The sequence below is a fragment of the Jatropha curcas genome, chromosome 9 (assembly GCF_041381405.1).
Source record: "Jatropha curcas cultivar XTBG-Jc1 chromosome 9, XTBG_Jcur_1.0, whole genome shotgun sequence".
Taxonomy (NCBI): Eukaryota; Viridiplantae; Streptophyta; class Magnoliopsida; order Malpighiales; family Euphorbiaceae; genus Jatropha; species Jatropha curcas.
In genome coordinates, this window is record NC_143159.1 from 304,382 (window position 1) to 320,673 (window position 16,292).

At 35.8% G+C, this 16,292-nt stretch overlaps 4 protein-coding genes across 15 annotated transcripts; 2 read left to right on the top strand and 2 right to left on the bottom strand.

The window, feature by feature from the left end:
* Window positions 1–7,851, top strand: LOC105635176 (AT hook motif DNA-binding family protein). 7 transcript variants are annotated; one of them, XM_089725703.1, is made up of 6 exons: window positions 1–19; window positions 756–1,303; window positions 2,298–2,350; window positions 4,798–4,929; window positions 6,280–6,441; window positions 7,255–7,851. In XM_089725703.1, the coding sequence occupies exons 2-6, from the start codon at window positions 775–777 to the stop codon at window positions 7,492–7,494; spliced, it is 1,116 nt and encodes a 371-aa protein (XP_089581829.1). In that variant the 5' UTR covers window positions 1–19; window positions 756–774; the 3' UTR covers window positions 7,495–7,851. The 7 variants fall into 7 exon arrangements, with proteins under 7 accessions (XP_089581829.1, XP_089581828.1, XP_089581830.1 ...); XM_089725702.1 differs by lacking the exon at window positions 1–19 and adding an exon at window positions 73–209; XM_089725704.1 differs by lacking the exon at window positions 1–19 and adding an exon at window positions 354–398.
* A 435-nt stretch (window positions 7,852–8,286) lies between these two features.
* LOC105635177 (NAD(P)-binding Rossmann-fold superfamily protein) lies at window positions 8,287–10,783 on the bottom strand. Of its 2 annotated transcripts, none has more exons than XM_012218189.4 (5): window positions 10,471–10,783; window positions 9,940–10,282; window positions 9,464–9,735; window positions 9,066–9,262; window positions 8,287–8,833 (listed from the first exon to the last, which is right to left on the bottom strand). In XM_012218189.4, the coding sequence occupies exons 1-5, from the start codon at window positions 10,658–10,660 to the stop codon at window positions 8,399–8,401; spliced, it is 1,437 nt and encodes a 478-aa protein (XP_012073579.1). In that variant the 5' UTR covers window positions 10,661–10,783; the 3' UTR covers window positions 8,287–8,398. The 2 variants fall into 2 exon arrangements, with proteins under 2 accessions (XP_012073579.1, XP_012073580.1); XM_012218190.4 differs by having other exon boundaries at window positions 9,940–10,293; window positions 10,471–10,611.
* Window positions 10,784–11,375: 592 nt separating this feature from the next.
* On the bottom strand, window positions 11,376–12,301 carry LOC105635178 (heavy metal-associated isoprenylated plant protein 28). Its single transcript, XM_012218191.4, has 3 exons — window positions 12,072–12,301; window positions 11,896–11,968; window positions 11,376–11,802 (listed from the first exon to the last, which is right to left on the bottom strand). The coding sequence occupies exons 1-3, from the start codon at window positions 12,075–12,077 to the stop codon at window positions 11,603–11,605; spliced, it is 279 nt and encodes a 92-aa protein (XP_012073581.1). The 5' UTR covers window positions 12,078–12,301; the 3' UTR covers window positions 11,376–11,602.
* Window positions 12,302–13,485: 1,184 nt separating this feature from the next.
* On the top strand, window positions 13,486–16,213 carry LOC105635179 (HSP20-like chaperones superfamily protein). 5 transcript variants are annotated; one of them, XM_020679714.3, is made up of 4 exons: window positions 13,486–13,678; window positions 13,783–14,053; window positions 14,511–15,518; window positions 15,759–16,213. In XM_020679714.3, exons 3-4 carry the CDS (start codon window positions 14,558–14,560, stop codon window positions 16,025–16,027), a joined length of 1,230 nt encoding a protein of 409 aa, XP_020535373.1. In that variant the 5' UTR covers window positions 13,486–13,678; window positions 13,783–14,053; window positions 14,511–14,557; the 3' UTR covers window positions 16,028–16,213. The 5 variants fall into 5 exon arrangements, with proteins under 5 accessions (XP_020535373.1, XP_020535374.1, XP_012073583.1 ...); XM_020679715.3 differs by having other exon boundaries at window positions 13,783–14,050; XM_012218193.4 differs by having other exon boundaries at window positions 13,783–13,969.
* The last annotated feature ends 79 nt before the right edge of the window (window positions 16,214–16,292 follow it).

The window sequence follows — 16,292 nt, forward strand, 5'->3', positions numbered from 1 at the left end:
TTTTAATAAAGACAACCCTGTAAGTGAGAAGGCAAGAAAAAGGAAAACCCAATAAAAATATTTTTAAATATTAAAATATATATCTTAATATTTTCAGAAGAAAAATACCCTTTGGAGCTCTTCTCTTCTTCTTCTAATTTTCGATCTCTGCTTTTTTTTTTTTATATATATATATATATATATATATATATATATTTTACAAGTTATAGGCAAGTTTATCTTTTTTTTTTTTTTTTTTTTGCACAGTATTTTTCTTTTTTTTTTTTTGGGTTTTAATTTAGGAAAAAAAAGAAATTTATGTTGGAAACTTTTTCTTCCTGTTTATACAGATTTTTGTTTTCGTTTTCAATTTTAACTAAAATTCTGTAGCGATTGTGTAAATTTTTGAGAAAATTCGGGTGCATGGTTTTTATTTTTGCCCTTCCAATTTTGCAGTCATTAGGGTTTGATTTTGCGTTTACCAGTTAATTTATCCCCGAGATTTAAGGGGAAAGTTTTATGTTTGCGGGTTAGGGTTTAGTAAAATTTGAAAAGTAATTTTATTTGTTGAAAAAATGGAAGATCTCTTCTTACCTAGTGTTTTCTAACTGACTGAGACTTGTTTGGACTTTGGTCTTTCAAGTCTTAGTTGCAGTGGAAAATCATACCTTTTTGACGATTTCAGATTCTGTTAGATTTCATTTCTGTGTAAGATTGGTCTTTGTAATGATCTCGAAGTGTAAGTCTCATTTTCAAAATTTTTATCCAAATTGCAGAGCGGCAAAAGGAGCAGCGATGTCAGGATCAGAAACTGGAGTGATGACAAGCATTACCAGGGAGCCCTTTCCGATAACGCTACAACCGGTCGTACAGAATATGCGTTTAACTTTCACTGCTGACGGAACGGCTACCTACAAACCCATTACTGCCGCCACCTCACCTTCCTACCAACCCTCCTCCACCGCCGCCGGAGGTGGTGGTATAGAAGTGTCAGCTGGTGGACCCCCCATTTCTCCTCATGGAATTAATATAAGCATGGGAAGCGGCGGTGACACCATGAAGAGGAAGAGGGGAAGACCGAGGAAGTATGGGCCAGATGGCTCTATGTCATTGGCTCTTGCACCTGCAACGCAATCTGGCAATGTAAATCAACCAAGTGGGAGTGGTATTTCTTCTCCTCCACCACCACCACCTGCTGCTGCTACTTCCGCTCCTGCTGTTACTTCTCCTCTTCCACCAGGAGGATCAATTTCGCCAACCGGAATCAAGAAATCGAGAGGCAGACCCGCTGGTTCTAGCAAGAAGCAGCAACTTGAAGCTCTGGGTGATGTTTCTCTTTTATTCTCAAGTCTATGTAGCACTTTTAAATCTAAAAGGGTTTTGATGTTATTTGATCCTGTTCTTGATTTTGATCTTTTGCATTATTATTATTATTATTATTATTTGTCTCTGGCACGTGGTGGGATTGGAATGTTTTTACGTTGTTGGGGGCAACAGTGGATTTCGAGGTTTTGACCTGTTCTCCTGGTTTCGTTGTTTAGTTTTTACTTGTATAGTCATATAGTATTTTTTTGTAGGTCTTGAGGGCTTTATTACTTAGTGTGCTAGTTTTGGGACCTTTTGGATTCTGATGGTTGTTGCTGATATAATAATGGGGGGTATTTAGTGTAAGTAAAGGGCGTCAAACTCTGCAAAAAAAGAAAAAGAAAAGGAAAAAAAGAAAAAGGAAAGCGATGTGGGTTATGCTGGAATGGAACTTGAGGTCTGTTGCTTCTGACTTGAGATTCTTGTGGTCCACAATTACCTATCTGCCCTTACTTATTATCTGTACTGGGCATCTCTTTTTCTTACTATAATCTAGCAATATATTGTTTTCTCGTCAACGTTTATATGCTGTTTATTCCTTTTTCTTCCCTTGGGTAAAAGTCAATTCTTCAAGGAATGAACTTCCCATACATTTTATATTGGTAATCAGAACAATGAATTTCACTTGTTACAAATTGTTGCCACTTGGTTCTGAAAGCCTCTTGTAATTTTTTGTTCCATTTGGTATATATATTAATTATTTTGCTTGAAATCTAATTTTAATGAAAAAAATTTAAATATTGTTTGAAATTTAAACCAGAGAACATTCAGTCATTTTCGTTTTGTTCATTAGAGAAAGAAAGTTCTTTTCATTTGTTCAGTTTTTGTCTGGTACATAAGTGATCTCTTGGGCTTGTTTTATGCATTTTAGACCTTTGGGTTTTCATGTCATCTCTATGCTTGGATTGATTTTCCCCTGACTATAATTTACTCACAGAGTATTCTGTTCACAGGATCAGCTGGGTTTGGATTTGCACCACATGTAATCACTGTGAAAGCTGGAGAGGTTTCTGCTTGGCCTAATATTTTAAGTTTTTAATTTTTGCCTTTTCTGATTTTTGCAGGCAAATTTTAGTTGTTGGAAATGAACTATTCCATAACTTTTTTTTTTTTTTTTAATTATGCTACATGGGCACAAATTTAATGGAGGTATTTATTCAAATTAAATATTTCATTAGGGTTATATTAATAACTGAAGCATGTTCATCGTTGACTGTGGAAAGTCGAATTATCAAAAGCTCCTTCATTTACCATAGGTGTGGGTTTTCTATTGTCTACTCATTATTTACAAATTCATGCAGCACATAATACAAGAATCATTTCTTATGGAAAGTGGAATCACCAAAAGCTCCTCATTTACCATGTGCATGGGTTTTTCTGTTGTCTACTTATTATAACTTTAAAAACTCATGGGACATATAATGCAAGAATCATTTCTTTATTAGACATTATTTCCTATATATGACGTAAGCAACAGATTATCCAATGTAAGCATGTGCAAATTAGCAATGATATATTGCCTTCTTATCTGCTACTAAACTAAGCTAAGACAATGAGAAAACAACTGTTGAGATGCGTATACACAAAATGAATTGTTAAGCTATCTTAACTCATAATTTGAAGTTTTAAAAGTCACCAATACATTAAATTGGTTTATTATATGGGCTACTGAAGAGAGATAGGTTGCGGTTCAGATCATAGTTAAATCGAGGAACAGTTAGTTTGTGTTTATGCAGTTTTCCTTGAAGGATGATAGATTGCAGTTTAGATCATAGTTAATGAAACAAACTAACTCTGAAAGTTGTCTAATTGTCCTGTATAAGTAGTTCTGTGGTTCATATTCCTTTTTAACGAAAAATTAATTGTTGATTGAAATTAGATATTTTCACTGTTACTGTCTCATATTAGGGCAAAGTTTTCAACGAAGCATTCATGGAAGTTGTTCTTGCCAAGTAGTGACTTTGTTAGAAATTGTGCTATACAAACTGGTATACCTTCATAATACGCCATACAAACTGACTTTGTTATAGGGACGCATCTTTATTGGTTGATCATTGTCATATTATGCTATAGGTGTCTAGGTTCACATTCTAAAGATTCTTATATTAGGCTGTCGTATTTCCTACATTCATGTGCTCTATGTTACTTGAACTGGAGCGCAAGTCTGCGCATGGACACGTGCTGTATTAAAGATCCTATTCACCAATTTCGTTAATTGCATAGGATTTTTTTAAACTAATTTGAAATGTTAATATATCACGTTAATGTCCAGGTATCCTTATTTGACACAACTAAATTAGGCTAATGTGAAAATTAGAAGTAACAATGCGTACATTAATGCATTGATAATCTCTTTGATATCATGCATTGTTACTTGATACTTAATACTCCTAGAACACTTTAGAATTCAAGGCGAACATCATGGTCATTAAATGCATTCATTAGCTGTTGCACGCTTAATAACATCTAAAACTGCCCCTTAAACTCAAATTGTGTTTATTCTTAGTTTGTACAAGTATAGTTGTCGTCTGTAATTTTACTTTAAGTAATGCTCGAAAAAAAATGGTGCAATTGAGTTATTATAAGTCATAACTTAGCCTAAAAATCAATCTAGTTAGGTTTTGTATAAGTATAGTTGTCCTCTGTAATTTTACTTTAAGTAATGCTCGAAAAAAAATGGTGCAATTGAGTTATTATAAGTCATAACTTAGCCTCAAAATCAATCTAGTTAGGTTTTGATAGATGGATCCTTTTCCTCTATTTTATGGTGGATTGCTACATTTTCATTAGATATATTTAGTGTATGCTAAACTTTCTCGTAAATCCTAATGCTACAAAAATGTAAATTGATATTTACTCATGTCATATTCAATCATTATTCCCCATATTTTGCTGATACAAGTCTTGGAGGTGGTCTGCCTCTGAAATGGTTGCATCATTCTTGATAGTGTCTTTATTCCTAACGTGCAATATTTTTACGTTGATAGTGTGTCTTTATTCCTAACATGCAATATTTTTACGTAGACTTAACATGTCAGTTGCAAAACTTACTATATTTGGTTATTGCATTGGTCTTGATTGATCAATGTGAACTGAAAGTAATAACGTATATTGATTGGCCAGTTATAGAAAGTATAACGGTATGCTAATTAGAAAAAACTTTTTGGTAGGTATTTGTACTACCTTCATTAATTGTGTCATATGGCATAGCAGCCTGACCACGAATACGGGAATCAAATTGCTCTAGAGGGAAAGACACTTTTAGTAAATGAGAATAAATACTGCGTTACTAATCATTCTCTCATTCTTTTAGCTCCATGTTTTGGAAGACAAGGATGTGACTGTCGCTCCTAAATTATTCTAGTGTTTTTATTGTGTTCTATCCTTACATTGCTTGGTTATTGAACCGTTCTGTTTATCAAGAGTTGATGTATTCTTTTATTTGTTTTTTAGGATGTATCAACCAAAATAATGTCATTTTCTCGGCATGGTCCAAGGGCTGTTTGTATCCTGTCAGCAAATGGTGCCATATCCAATGTGACTCTTCGCCAACCGTCCACGTCTGGTGGAACTGTAACTTATGAGGTTTGTCGTATTATATGTGACTTCGAATTTAATTAACCAAACTTTATACATACACGCATATAGAAAATTGAACAACGAATTTCGTTAAGCCATTATAGAAAGGTGACACTGTAACTCAATGACGTCTCCACACTTTTAGCTTTTGAAATTGTAAAACAGTTGGGAGTGACTGAAACCATGAAATTTGAATGGGAAAAGATTAATAGTCTAATAACTCATCTGCATCTGCAAGCTAGAATTGTCCCATTTATTAGCTGCTGAAGATACATTTCTGAAGAGCGAAGAATTCTCCACTAGCTTATTAAAAGGTTATAGTTATGGATTCACTTCTATAGGTAGGTTTCCTGTTTATTGCAGTTTTGTTTTATCAGAATATATGGTGCCCTGTCTTTTCTTTAACAAAGTTGTTGCTTTTTTAGAACAAAAGGACAAAAAGGTTCGCTGTAGCAACCCCGTACTTAAAATCATCAGTCATGTGTATCTTGGAAACAATTATGGAGCATACTTTTATTTGGCCCATCTGTTGATGCTGTTAGACAAATGCATAGCCAATTGCTTAGTGGACTTTGGACACGTAACTAATTTATCATCACAAAGTCTCTAATTTAGACTCTGTAACAAATAATTGAATGATTAGGCCGGTTTTTCATTCCGAGTTTAACATTTCTTACTTTCATATGATAAAGTTCCAGATTCCAAATATAAAGAAACTTATTTTTGAAGAAAATAAAGGGATTGGCAAATTTGAGTATAAAAGCTCACTAACATAAAATTTGTTAAAAAGTTATTTATAGGACTTGCATTTTGCTTTCTAATCCTTGCTGGGAAAGATATATATACGTATTCTTTTTTTCCAAGAGCCAATATTCACCTCTTGACCTTGTTAAAATTCTTATGATACCTGGGTCTCAGTGTCTAATAGTTAGATAACACAATGCTAGAGCTGGATTAGCATTAATAAAGGGTGTAAATGTGGATTTATATTTAGTGTAGGGCTGGAGTGGGTGTCCGTAGAACAATTCTGAAATTTTCTTAAGCTTTATTAGATGTTGAATATGGTCGCAAAAAGTTGAATTATTAAGCGAAGTTATTGCATCGAACACAGTATTCGGTTTTTATCTAAAATTAGACTAAAACTTCTGCAGGTATTTCACTGCCCAAAAACAAAAGCTGCTTTTATGTGATTCATTTTTTTATGACTCATAGCATTATATGTCTTACTTCGTAAACTTGTTTTCAACTGAAAATTTATCTGCACAGCTCTCTCTCTCTCTCTCTCTCTCTCTCTCTCTGAGCAGATCTGTAGAGCTTCTCTAATTCAGGTTTAAGAGGCAATTTTTCTTGTTGCAGGGAAGATTTGAAATTCTCTCACTGTCTGGTTCATTTATGCCATCAGAAAATGGGGGTCAAAGGAGCAGGACTGGGGGATTAAGTGTGTCTTTATCTGGTCCAGATGGTCGGGTAATTGGTGGTGGCGTAGCTGGTCTTCTAACGGCTTTATCTCCTGTTCAGGTGAATTTGTTGTTCTGTTATAATTGGAGTTCTACAGTTGTTTTTGGAAAACTCAGTTGCATTTTGCCCTAGCAAAATCTGTATTTTCTTATGCACAATCACATCTTGGCTTTGTCAATTTCATTTTGCTCAGCTTGTGAGTTATTAATACTTGCTGAAAGCATAGTTATCATAAATCCCTCTGCTGTATCTTTTTTTTTTTCGATGTTCACTCTGAAATATGGAACTTCTTTTATTTAGGAATTAAATCCAACTCAGTAATCTCACCCTTCAATAACGAACAGAGGGGTTCTCTCTCTCTCTCTCTCTCTCTCTCTCGTGTAAGCCTTATGACTCGTATAATTAGTATTTTATTAATATTAGGATATGATGTTTCAGTAATAGGTAAGGAATCTGAATCATCTGTTATGCCAATATGAAATGGTATTGCCATTGTTCATGATCTCCTGATTAAGTGATCTAAAGAGGTATACTACTAATATACTTATGGAATGGTACAAAATTCGTGATGCAGATGTCACCTTAACATTTAGGGTGTAATCTGGCCAAAGTTCTAACTTTCTAATCTTTTTTGATTTTGACTTGGCCGTGAGAATGGCATAATCTTTTCACATGTTGATGTTAATGTTTAGATATCTGGTCTGAGGTGGCTATCTAGTTAAGCATGAACACTTATTTTTTGGTAACAATTAAGCATGAACGCTTTTACTAGCAATGAAGAGCTCATGGCTGCTTTGTATATTTTTGGTCATGGAATCTGCTAATATATCTTATGTCAAAGGTAATGATATTATGCTTTCTGTTGCTTTGCAGGTAGTTGTGGCAAGCTTCCTTTCAGATGATCAAAAGGAATCAAAGTCAGCAAACCAAATTGAATCCTTGTCTGCAATTAGTGGGCTCACTCCAGCTGTAGGTACAACTGGACCAAACAGCCCACCGTCGCGTGGGACTTTAAGTGAATCCTCAGGTGGGCATGGCAGTCCACTTAACCAGAGTACTGGAGCCTGCAATAACAACCATCCTCAAGGCATTTCAAGCATGCCCTGGAAGTGAAACCGTGTGCGACCTGAGTCTTGACTAATCTGATGTTGTGTTATACTCTAGGCCTCAAGGAGTTGCAGCCGTAATTTAAGCCTTCTGTAAGTTAGTTAAAATAAAGACTGTGGATTGCTTTCTAGTTTGACAGTTATACTTGCTAGAAATTGTCAATTAGAACAGTGACTAGTGGGACTTCCATTTTGAAGATTTGTTAAGTTAGAAGAATGCTTTATGGTTATAGGTATCAGAGGCAGACAAGTAACTTGAAATATATTGGCTTATCTTGTAGTTGCTGCTTCTTGCTGTTGTTGTTGTTGCTTCCCATGCATAATGGAACTATTCCTTGATCATCTAACCATCAAGGGGTTACAAGCGAGGTGCCTATATATTTTTTGAGGTTTTCCTCACTTGATTCTTCATTGATTGTCTGTATGATGTGTGAATTTTCACCTTTCAGGCGTCACCAGTGAGGTGCCTATATATTTTTTGAGGTTTTCCTCACTTGATTCTTCATTCATTGTCTACATGATGTGTGAATTTTCACCTTTCAGGCGTTGCAAGTGAGGTGCCCATATATTTTTGAGGTTTTCCTCACTTGAATCTTCATTGATTGTCTGTATGATATGTAAATTTTCACCTTTCATTGCATTGTTAAACACAGAAGTGCACTGCATCGTCAGGACAGCAGTAATAGTCACAACTGGCAACTGCATTTGTTTGCTGTTCAGTTAATTTAGCAGGAAGCATATATAGAAATTCCGAAATTTGCTGGTTGTCTCATTTCTATGGAACTATGTCAACGTCACATTAAAAAAGGACTAGTTCCTACCTGCTTTTCCATTATTTGAGAGAAAGGGGACAACATAAGTATTTTACAATGTTACATATAAAATAGGATAACTCGGAGAATGCTAGGATTTTACTTCTTGGCTCTCTTCAAAAGAAAACGCAAAGAAAACATCCCAAGAGCAAAAGTCTGCCAAAACCATCCTCTTGCATTACTTGGATCCGCCCTTTTCGCTAGGTGCCATGCATATATGGCCTCACCAATATGTGCTGCTGAAGCAAGAAGAAATACTGACCTTATCACCCACATTGACCGCATGAAGAACAGACTGACGGCTCTGAAGAGCGGCACTGGCCCTATATCTGGTAGGTAAGCAGCACAGAATAATGTACCCATTCCAATCATACAGAACAACCAAGCATATAAGGTAGGTCCATCCAAAGTTTTCCTTTTCCTTTCCTGCCAATAAGTGATAGTTGCAGCCATGCCTTCCCGAGGAGACACAATTGGAACATAGCCAAGCTCCTGCTTAGCTTTGAGATATGAAAAATAGTGGGTCACTCCTACCTGTCAAATATACTGGATTCAGCAAATATGATAGCCTACAACATTAGAAATTGACAAATGAATCTCTCAATCAAATCCTCTGACCTATAGAAAAGACTGATGTCCTATGAAAATTTTAAAAGAAAACCCTTTTTTTTATGGAACACAATCACAAGATATTTCTTTGCATTTTATGGCCTGTTTGACTTGATTTTGGAGCAACTCTACATGAATATGGGACTTTCAGATGTACCTTGTATACTTCAGCAGGAAGAATAAATGGCTGAGGAAGCCACCATCGATTCAACCATGGATACAAGAGTGTATAGATACCCCAGAAAATCCTTGCTAGAATAAGAGCACGAGGGACTGATATAGAAGCCTTTGGTAGATCATAATCCAGGCTTCTGAGAAGGGGTTGTAGGAATTCAAAAGTGTTGATTGGAGATCCTGTGAAAGAAGAAAGTCATTTCCTCTTCCCTCATTTAAATCACCATTCTAATTATCCTATAAAACTCATATAGCAGTTCAGTGAAGTTGGTCTCTTACGTACCCAATATATTACGATTAAAAAGTCCCAAGGATAAATCAATTCATGGTTAACACTTCAATTTCAGACATTGCTAAGATTAGTTCAAAGTATATCTTTACCATCAGATATAAAGTATGGCTGCCCAGCAGCCACTGGACGTCCTCCATTCACATGAATGTCATCCAAAAGTCCCATGCTTGCCAATATCAGTGCAAGGACAAGGTTATCCAAGTAAACCCAGTCTGTTTTCACATCTGAACCACCAATTCTGAAAGGCAGCATACCCAACTTTGCGAAGGATACAATCCTCGGAAAGTGTCTCTCTTCACCTGGCCCATAGATAGCAGCTGGACGAATAGCACATGTATAAAGACGTTCTCCACTGTTCTTCCTGTACAAAACACAAAGATGATTCCTTTGCTATTTCCAAAATAATAATAATAATAATAATAAAAATCCAGGTTTTGATCTTTAACCAATAATTTAAATTATCAAGGGGGTGAGCAAACAAATGAGAGAGTAAAAATATAAATAAAACACAACAACTGAATGATAAACTATAAATCCTGGAATTCTCATAAATAAGGCAACTTACTTCAGAGGACGGCCATTGTACTTTAGAACCAACTGTTCAGCAATTGATTTGCTCCGGCCATATGGATCAACATGGTCATCAGTAGGGAAGTAAGATAAGGTTTCATTGCCATTCACAATCTCCTTTCCGCCAAAGACAACATTATATGTGCTGACATAAACAAGCCTTTTGATCCCAAATTCAATGCAAGCTTCCAAAACATGGCAGGTTCCATTGATATTCACCTCATCAACACGACCAAATTGGAGCATTTCTTTCCCCGACATGCCATACGAAGCAAGGTGAAACACACAATTGGCACCGCGTACAGCTTTTTCAACATCTTTTTTGCAGGTAAGATCCCCTGTATTGTCACTGAACATAACTTAGAAACTCAGCAATACACAATTACAATTACAAACAGAGAGAAAAGCTACCAAATTTGAATACAAACCGATCAATTTTATGGATACATTAACTAAAAAGAAAAATAATTTAACAAAAGAAGATTAGATGTGTGAATAAATTAATCAAAGAAAGAAAAGAAGAGACCTTGAATGCAGTCAACTCCACGAGTAGTGAGTTGTTGAGACCAGGGAGAAGTCGATCGAAGGTCAAAGGCTCGAACCTGGCGAGCACCTCTTCGCACCAGATCCAGACAGAGTGCCGAGCCGAGGAAACCCTGACCACCGGTGACGACGAAGGTGTTGTCTTCTATCCCTTCATTCTCGCTCAAGTGCATTTTTACTCTGGTTTTCGAATCTTAATGGAAGCGATCTTAAGGAGAGTGTGATGTTTGTGATCCAAGTCCGTGACGTGCCGGCAGTTGTCAGATGGACTCTATTTTCTACAGAAAGGTCAAGCCATACGTATGCACACCTACTGTTATTATTTTTTCTTTATTGGGAATGAGTATTAATTTTAATTCTATTTAACATTTAAATAATTGATTATTTTTTTAGAAAATCTAATCAATATTGTATTAACTTTGATTTCTCTCTTCTTTTTTTTTTTTTTTATAACCATGTGTATCCGAAAATCTATTGGGTTTCTGATTAAATCCGTCTCGAAATGCGACTTTCCTAATATGATAATTTTAATATCCGAAACTTTAACAAAGACCCTTAAAATATATCCCAACCAACATTGATAATTTTTAAAGACATTTCTGGTCAAATAAGGTAAGGTAGTGTCAGTTTTATATTTTGCAATTCTTTTAAAATAATATATGTTTTGCATTGTCATTACATTACTGTCAAAACTCAAAACCATTCAACAAATAACAGACAATTTGGAAATGGGATTGCTTTTATTTTCACACGATATGATAATGAATATATATATATAGCTCTTAGAAAATCTTGATATATATTTTTTTTCTTTAACCAAAACTTGATCTTCTTTCCTTTACGCTAATTGATGTTACAAAACAATGACAATAAAAGAAAAAGAAGAAATCTGCAAAATTTAGAACTCTTCCATTTTACTCTATGCATGTATCATCATTGAACATGAGACAGTTCCTTTGAAAAAGCAAAAAGAAGAAAGAAAACCAGAAAGAAATCAAAAAATTAAATATGGAAAAAAACACAAAGCACAGCCTCGGTATACCATCTCCTTCACATCGGGAGAACAATTTTTTCTTTTTTTGTCTTTGGAAAAAAAAAAAAAAAAAAAAACAGTATTAAAAGAAATTGAAGTTGTTGAATCTCAAGCTTCCATAGGTTGCACTGCTGGTATAGGCATTGAGAAGCTCATTTTGTGCAGACCAGAAATCAGCTTTCAGACCACCTCTTCTTACGGCTTTAAGAATTTTATTCCTATGTGCATATCCTGTAACCACCACCTTCTGGCTATTAGCATCCACTTCCACTTTCTCTATTCCTGTCAAAAACATCAACATTTTAAGCATCAGATCAATACTGATTAACTAATTTATGCATGTACATATATATTATATGATCATCTCCAACTGACCTTTTAATTTTGACAGAGATTTCCTGAGTCTTTTCTCATGTATACCAACCATCTCAACCTTCAATTCAACGCTCTGCAAAATGACATTCCATGCATTAATATTACTTCTTATATAATTAAGATAAAGAAAGTGACCGAGGCTTATAAGATACCGCAGCAAATAAAGAACTACCTACCTCCATGAAGAAGTCTGATTGGAGAAGATGAGAAGGATGATCTGCAGATGATGATGGTGATGATGATGATTGAGACGGGAGCAGTAAAGTGAAAGAAATTAATAAAGACAAATGATCTAGAAGCTACAAATGGAATGATGAGTAGGGAATGAATGGAACAGATAGGGAATGTCAGGCTCGTATATATAACAGAGGGGGACATGAAAAAAGATGGAATAAACAGTAAAGTAGGTTTTGAGTCTTTGGGTTCTGCTCTTTGCTTTTTCAAAGGGAGACATGTAGACATGGAAAGAAAATAAACAACAACAGATAAGAAGAAAACCGTTAATATCGAGAAATGGGCTTAATCTATAGCTCAAGATTCAAGAATCAAGACTCAAGAATCGAAAGAAAGACAGAGAGTTCCCTCTGCACAAAGCAATCTGAGTCTCAAGCATTTGAAATGATTGGGTTTGACGGGTCCAACCCCAACTTTTTCAATCCCAGGATCGGTCTGCCAAATGCCACCAAAAGAAAAATTACAGTTCGAACTTTCTAAAGATAGAATCCTGACCGTCCATCTGGCATACTTATGTTTATTCTTTTCTTCTTCAAGGCCACTCGTTCCAAATTATATTATCATCATTATTTTCCATATGGCATAACTAATTCTTGCATTACATTGCTGACTGCGAAAAACCAAAGAAGAATAAAAGAAAAGTTGAGCCAGAATACATAAATTAACCAGAGAGCAAGTTTCGAATTTTCTCCAAATGGAGTTGTTTTCTAAGCCAAGAGAGGATGTCTTTTTGTATTTATGCTGGACACTGCTGTAAGAAACATGAGAGCAGAGACAAAAAGAGCAAAGGAGAGTGGCGGGTCGATCATAAATTCACAATGGAGCCCGCGAAGATTCGATTGGAGATGCCTAATTGGGATCAAACATTGGAATCTGGGATCTCTCGGAATTTACAATCTACATTTCCTCGAGAATCACATCACATCTCAGTCACAAGTCATAACTTCATTTTGCACCTTTCTTGAATTGCTAGACTGCTTTTGCTTCGCATGTTAATAACCAAAGAAGCGTAATTCACTGACAAATTCTTTTCCTTTTTAGGTCTTTGGACAAATTGAACCATTTCAAAACACAGCTTATTACTGGCTTCTTCATTATTTAGGGGAAAAAAACAACAAATCAATGTCGTTTTACAGGTGACATGTCGTTCCATCTCCACATATTTAGGAAAAAACACGACCAGATATTAATAAAATATAGTTGGGATGGGCCGTTGTGTGGTCATAGCATACTGCAAAATTAATTAGTGTGTTTGTGTAGATCATTTGGGCCCATTCTACAATACAGCCCACATATACATATCTGGGCCCAATGTGAAAGAGAGCAACTGTACTAGTGAATAGCGATCGACAGGTGGAAACTTAGGAGCTTCCACTGCCATTCTGCCACTGCCAGAGCTTGAATTTCTTGCTGATTAGCGAAAGATTCCCAAGTTGGGCCTTTTTCCGTCCAACCAAACCCTAAAAATGAGAGCTATATCGTAAAAATGCATCACTGTAAAATCAACATTTTGGTCACTCTCAACCCTTTTAAATCCAGTGCTAAAACGGTAATGTTATGTTTTAGAATTGCTTCTCTCTCTATTTGATTCCCATTTTTGTCGGTTTCCAGGTTTGCTTTCATATAATACCAGTAATTTCATTTTGATTACAGAATTCAGAAGCACATTACTGATTCTTCTTTTGCAATCTCTTTGGTTCTTTAAGCTAAAAGCAAATGGTCGAAAATGGTTACTGTGTTTTCAAGCATTTTTCATCCTTCAATAGTGTTGGAAGATATATGAACTTGGAATGGCAAGTCTAAGTGGGTGAATGGAGGTCTTAAGCTGAAGGGGAGTGGGGTAATTCTCTACAATGAGGCCAGTGGGCCATACCAGGAAGGATAAATCAGGCAGTGGAGTTTGCATTTAGCAAAAGACATGGCAGTTCATTTTTCTTTCTTTCTTTTTTTTTTTTTCAGCAAAAACTTGATACTTAGTAGATGCAAATGCAGTAATGAATTTGACTTAGTTTAATTTGATTTGTTATGAACTTGGATGAAGAAGCATAATCACTCGTGTCAACCTATTGAAAGTAGAAAGATTATTTTATTTGTGATTTCATGTAGCTCAACAAAAGGTTAAAGGCATTCACCTTGTTTGACGATGCAAAATGTCCTGTTCATAGCTGCTTCATAAATCAGAAGGAACATGCCAAATTTGTATCTTTTCTCTATTAATGCTAGATTTGTTTATTTCCTGTAGAATCTACATATATTTTCAGATTGTGAGAAACTGAAGTTCTAGAAATTCATCATTGGTCATTATGCTGCTTTTGTTCATATTCATTGATGTAACATTTAAAATAGCTCATGACACATAATTCATTCACTTTCTCATGCAGCCAAGTGCAGAGAGTGTTGTAGCCGTCAAATAATCATAAATTCAACCATGGAGAAGGAGGGGAATAATAATCCTTTTAGAGGGTTAGGCAAAGGATTATTCAGTGATCAATATTTCTTACTTAACTTCATTGTGGGCACTTACTTAGGTCCTGATGTCTACACTGATAACCCAAGATGCTCCGCACTTCGGAGATTAGCTAAAAGGTCGCCACCATACACTTCAAACAACCTGGGGACTTCATTTCTCAGTACTTCTCAATTGGAAAGTTTATATTATTATCTCCTCAGAAATGCCCATCACAGCCTGGTTTTGAAACCAGATATGTTCTATATGTATCTAAAGGGCAGCCTGCATTTGCCAAGCTTAGGGTCACAGGAGGACCACAGGCAATTTACAGGTTTTTTCCCTTTGAAACTTCATGACCATAAAAGGTACTCAGACAGCTATGAAATTGTCAAGGGGATTGCGCTTATAGATGACCCTGTTACATCCTACATGAAGAAGGAGGAACTAGAAAGGTTCAGATTCTTATCTGGTATTGATGATTTGAAAATTGATAGCAAGAAATGTCTCAGTTATCGTCACGGAGACCAAAATGGTGGAGACGAAACTGAGGCAAGTTGCATTACAAAAAGTGAGAGGCAAACTGCTGGAACTATTTGTAATAGAAACGAAAGATCATCAGAAATGTTTGGTGTGAAATACAGAAGAAGGCGGTTGCGCTGCCACCCTATACCAATTCAACCATTTTCCTTTAATCCTTCTATGTCAGAACAACAAAATGAAGAAAGCACTTCTAAGAGAACCTTTAAACTGGATGGATCTGCCGCAATGCCCATTATAACTCTTCCTAAATTGGAAGATTGTATCTCAGATGAATCTATTGTATTGACTGGCACTGCAAGAAGAGGGATGGCTGGACCGCAAGTTGGCCTTGTAGATATAGGCATTAGCAAAGCTGCATACTTTTTTCAAGTTGCACTTCCTGGTGTCCGCAGGGATTTTTGTACGTCTTTTTTCCTTTCCTGGTTCTCTTTGATATATTTGGTGGTAATTATTATTTTTCATAATCAATGCTCGGGTTTTTTGAATTTAATGCGCTCAGAATTAAGACAAGTTTGGTGCTGTTAACTAATGCATACCTTTGTTCTCTAAATATCTCATACCATATTGCTTTAGTCATCACTTGAAAGTTTTCTTTCACTCTTTTCTTATCAAAGATTCAATATGGTATTTGCTGTAACAGGTGAATTTAGTTGTGAGATTGAATCAGATGGAAAGGTTCACATCCAAGGGTCATTGTCTGGTGGAAGAACCATAAGAAAGCGTTCACGTGCTTTCAAGATGAAATTTCAGCAAATGTGCCCTCCCGGACCCTTTACGCTTTCTTTTAGTCTTCCTGGACCTGTTGATCCAAGATTGTTCTCACCTAACTTCAGAACTGATGGCATTTTCGAAGCAGTTATCATAAAAACACAAAGGAAATTCAGTCCTCAGGTACATGATGGTCATTAATCAGTCCCGGAATATGAAAATGATGCTGGCCAGCTAATGTAGTAACAGTTTCTTTATTTATTTATGGTATTAGCTCAAGAAATGTAGGTTTTGTTGTATGCTACAGCTTGCATCATATTCAGTTCACAGCTAAATCTTTGTGTTTATAATTCCAAGTGCATATGAATCTGGTTCCTTACCAATTTACAGTCCTTTCTCTTCCATAATCATCAGGCACTGAAATGTTTAACTATGCTGTGGAATGCTCTTTTAAGCAGTTATTAAA

Bases quoted from the DNA above. Each gene is read 5' to 3' on its own strand.
- LOC105635176 (XM_020679735.3), top strand. From the start codon at position 706: ATGATCTCGAAGTGTAAGTCTCATTTTCAAAATTTTTATCCAAATTGC. The intron at 2,351-4,797 runs GTTTCTGCTTGG...TTTGTTTTTTAG, and splicing joins TCACTGTGAAAGCTGGAGAG to GATGTATCAACCAAAATAAT. The intron at 4,930-6,279 runs GTTTGTCGTATT...TTCTTGTTGCAG, and splicing joins GTGGAACTGTAACTTATGAG to GGAAGATTTGAAATTCTCTC.
- LOC105635177 (XM_012218189.4), bottom strand. From the start codon at position 10,660: ATGCACTTGAGCGAGAATGAAGGGATAGAAGACAACACCTTCGTCGTC. The intron at 9,736-9,939 runs GTAAGTTGCCTT...TGTTTTGTACAG, and splicing joins TACAATGGCCGTCCTCTGAA to GAAGAACAGTGGAGAACGTC. The intron at 9,263-9,463 runs GTAAAGATATAC...CTTCTTTCACAG, and splicing joins GCCATACTTTATATCTGATG to GATCTCCAATCAACACTTTT.
- LOC105635178 (XM_012218191.4), bottom strand. The intron at 11,803-11,895 runs GTCAGTTGGAGA...TGTTTTTGACAG, and splicing joins ATCTCTGTCAAAATTAAAAG to GAATAGAGAAAGTGGAAGTG.
- LOC105635179 (XM_020679713.3), top strand. From the start codon at position 14,558: ATGGAGAAGGAGGGGAATAATAATCCTTTTAGAGGGTTAGGCAAAGGA. The intron at 15,519-15,758 runs GTACGTCTTTTT...TTGCTGTAACAG, and splicing joins TGGTGTCCGCAGGGATTTTT to GTGAATTTAGTTGTGAGATT.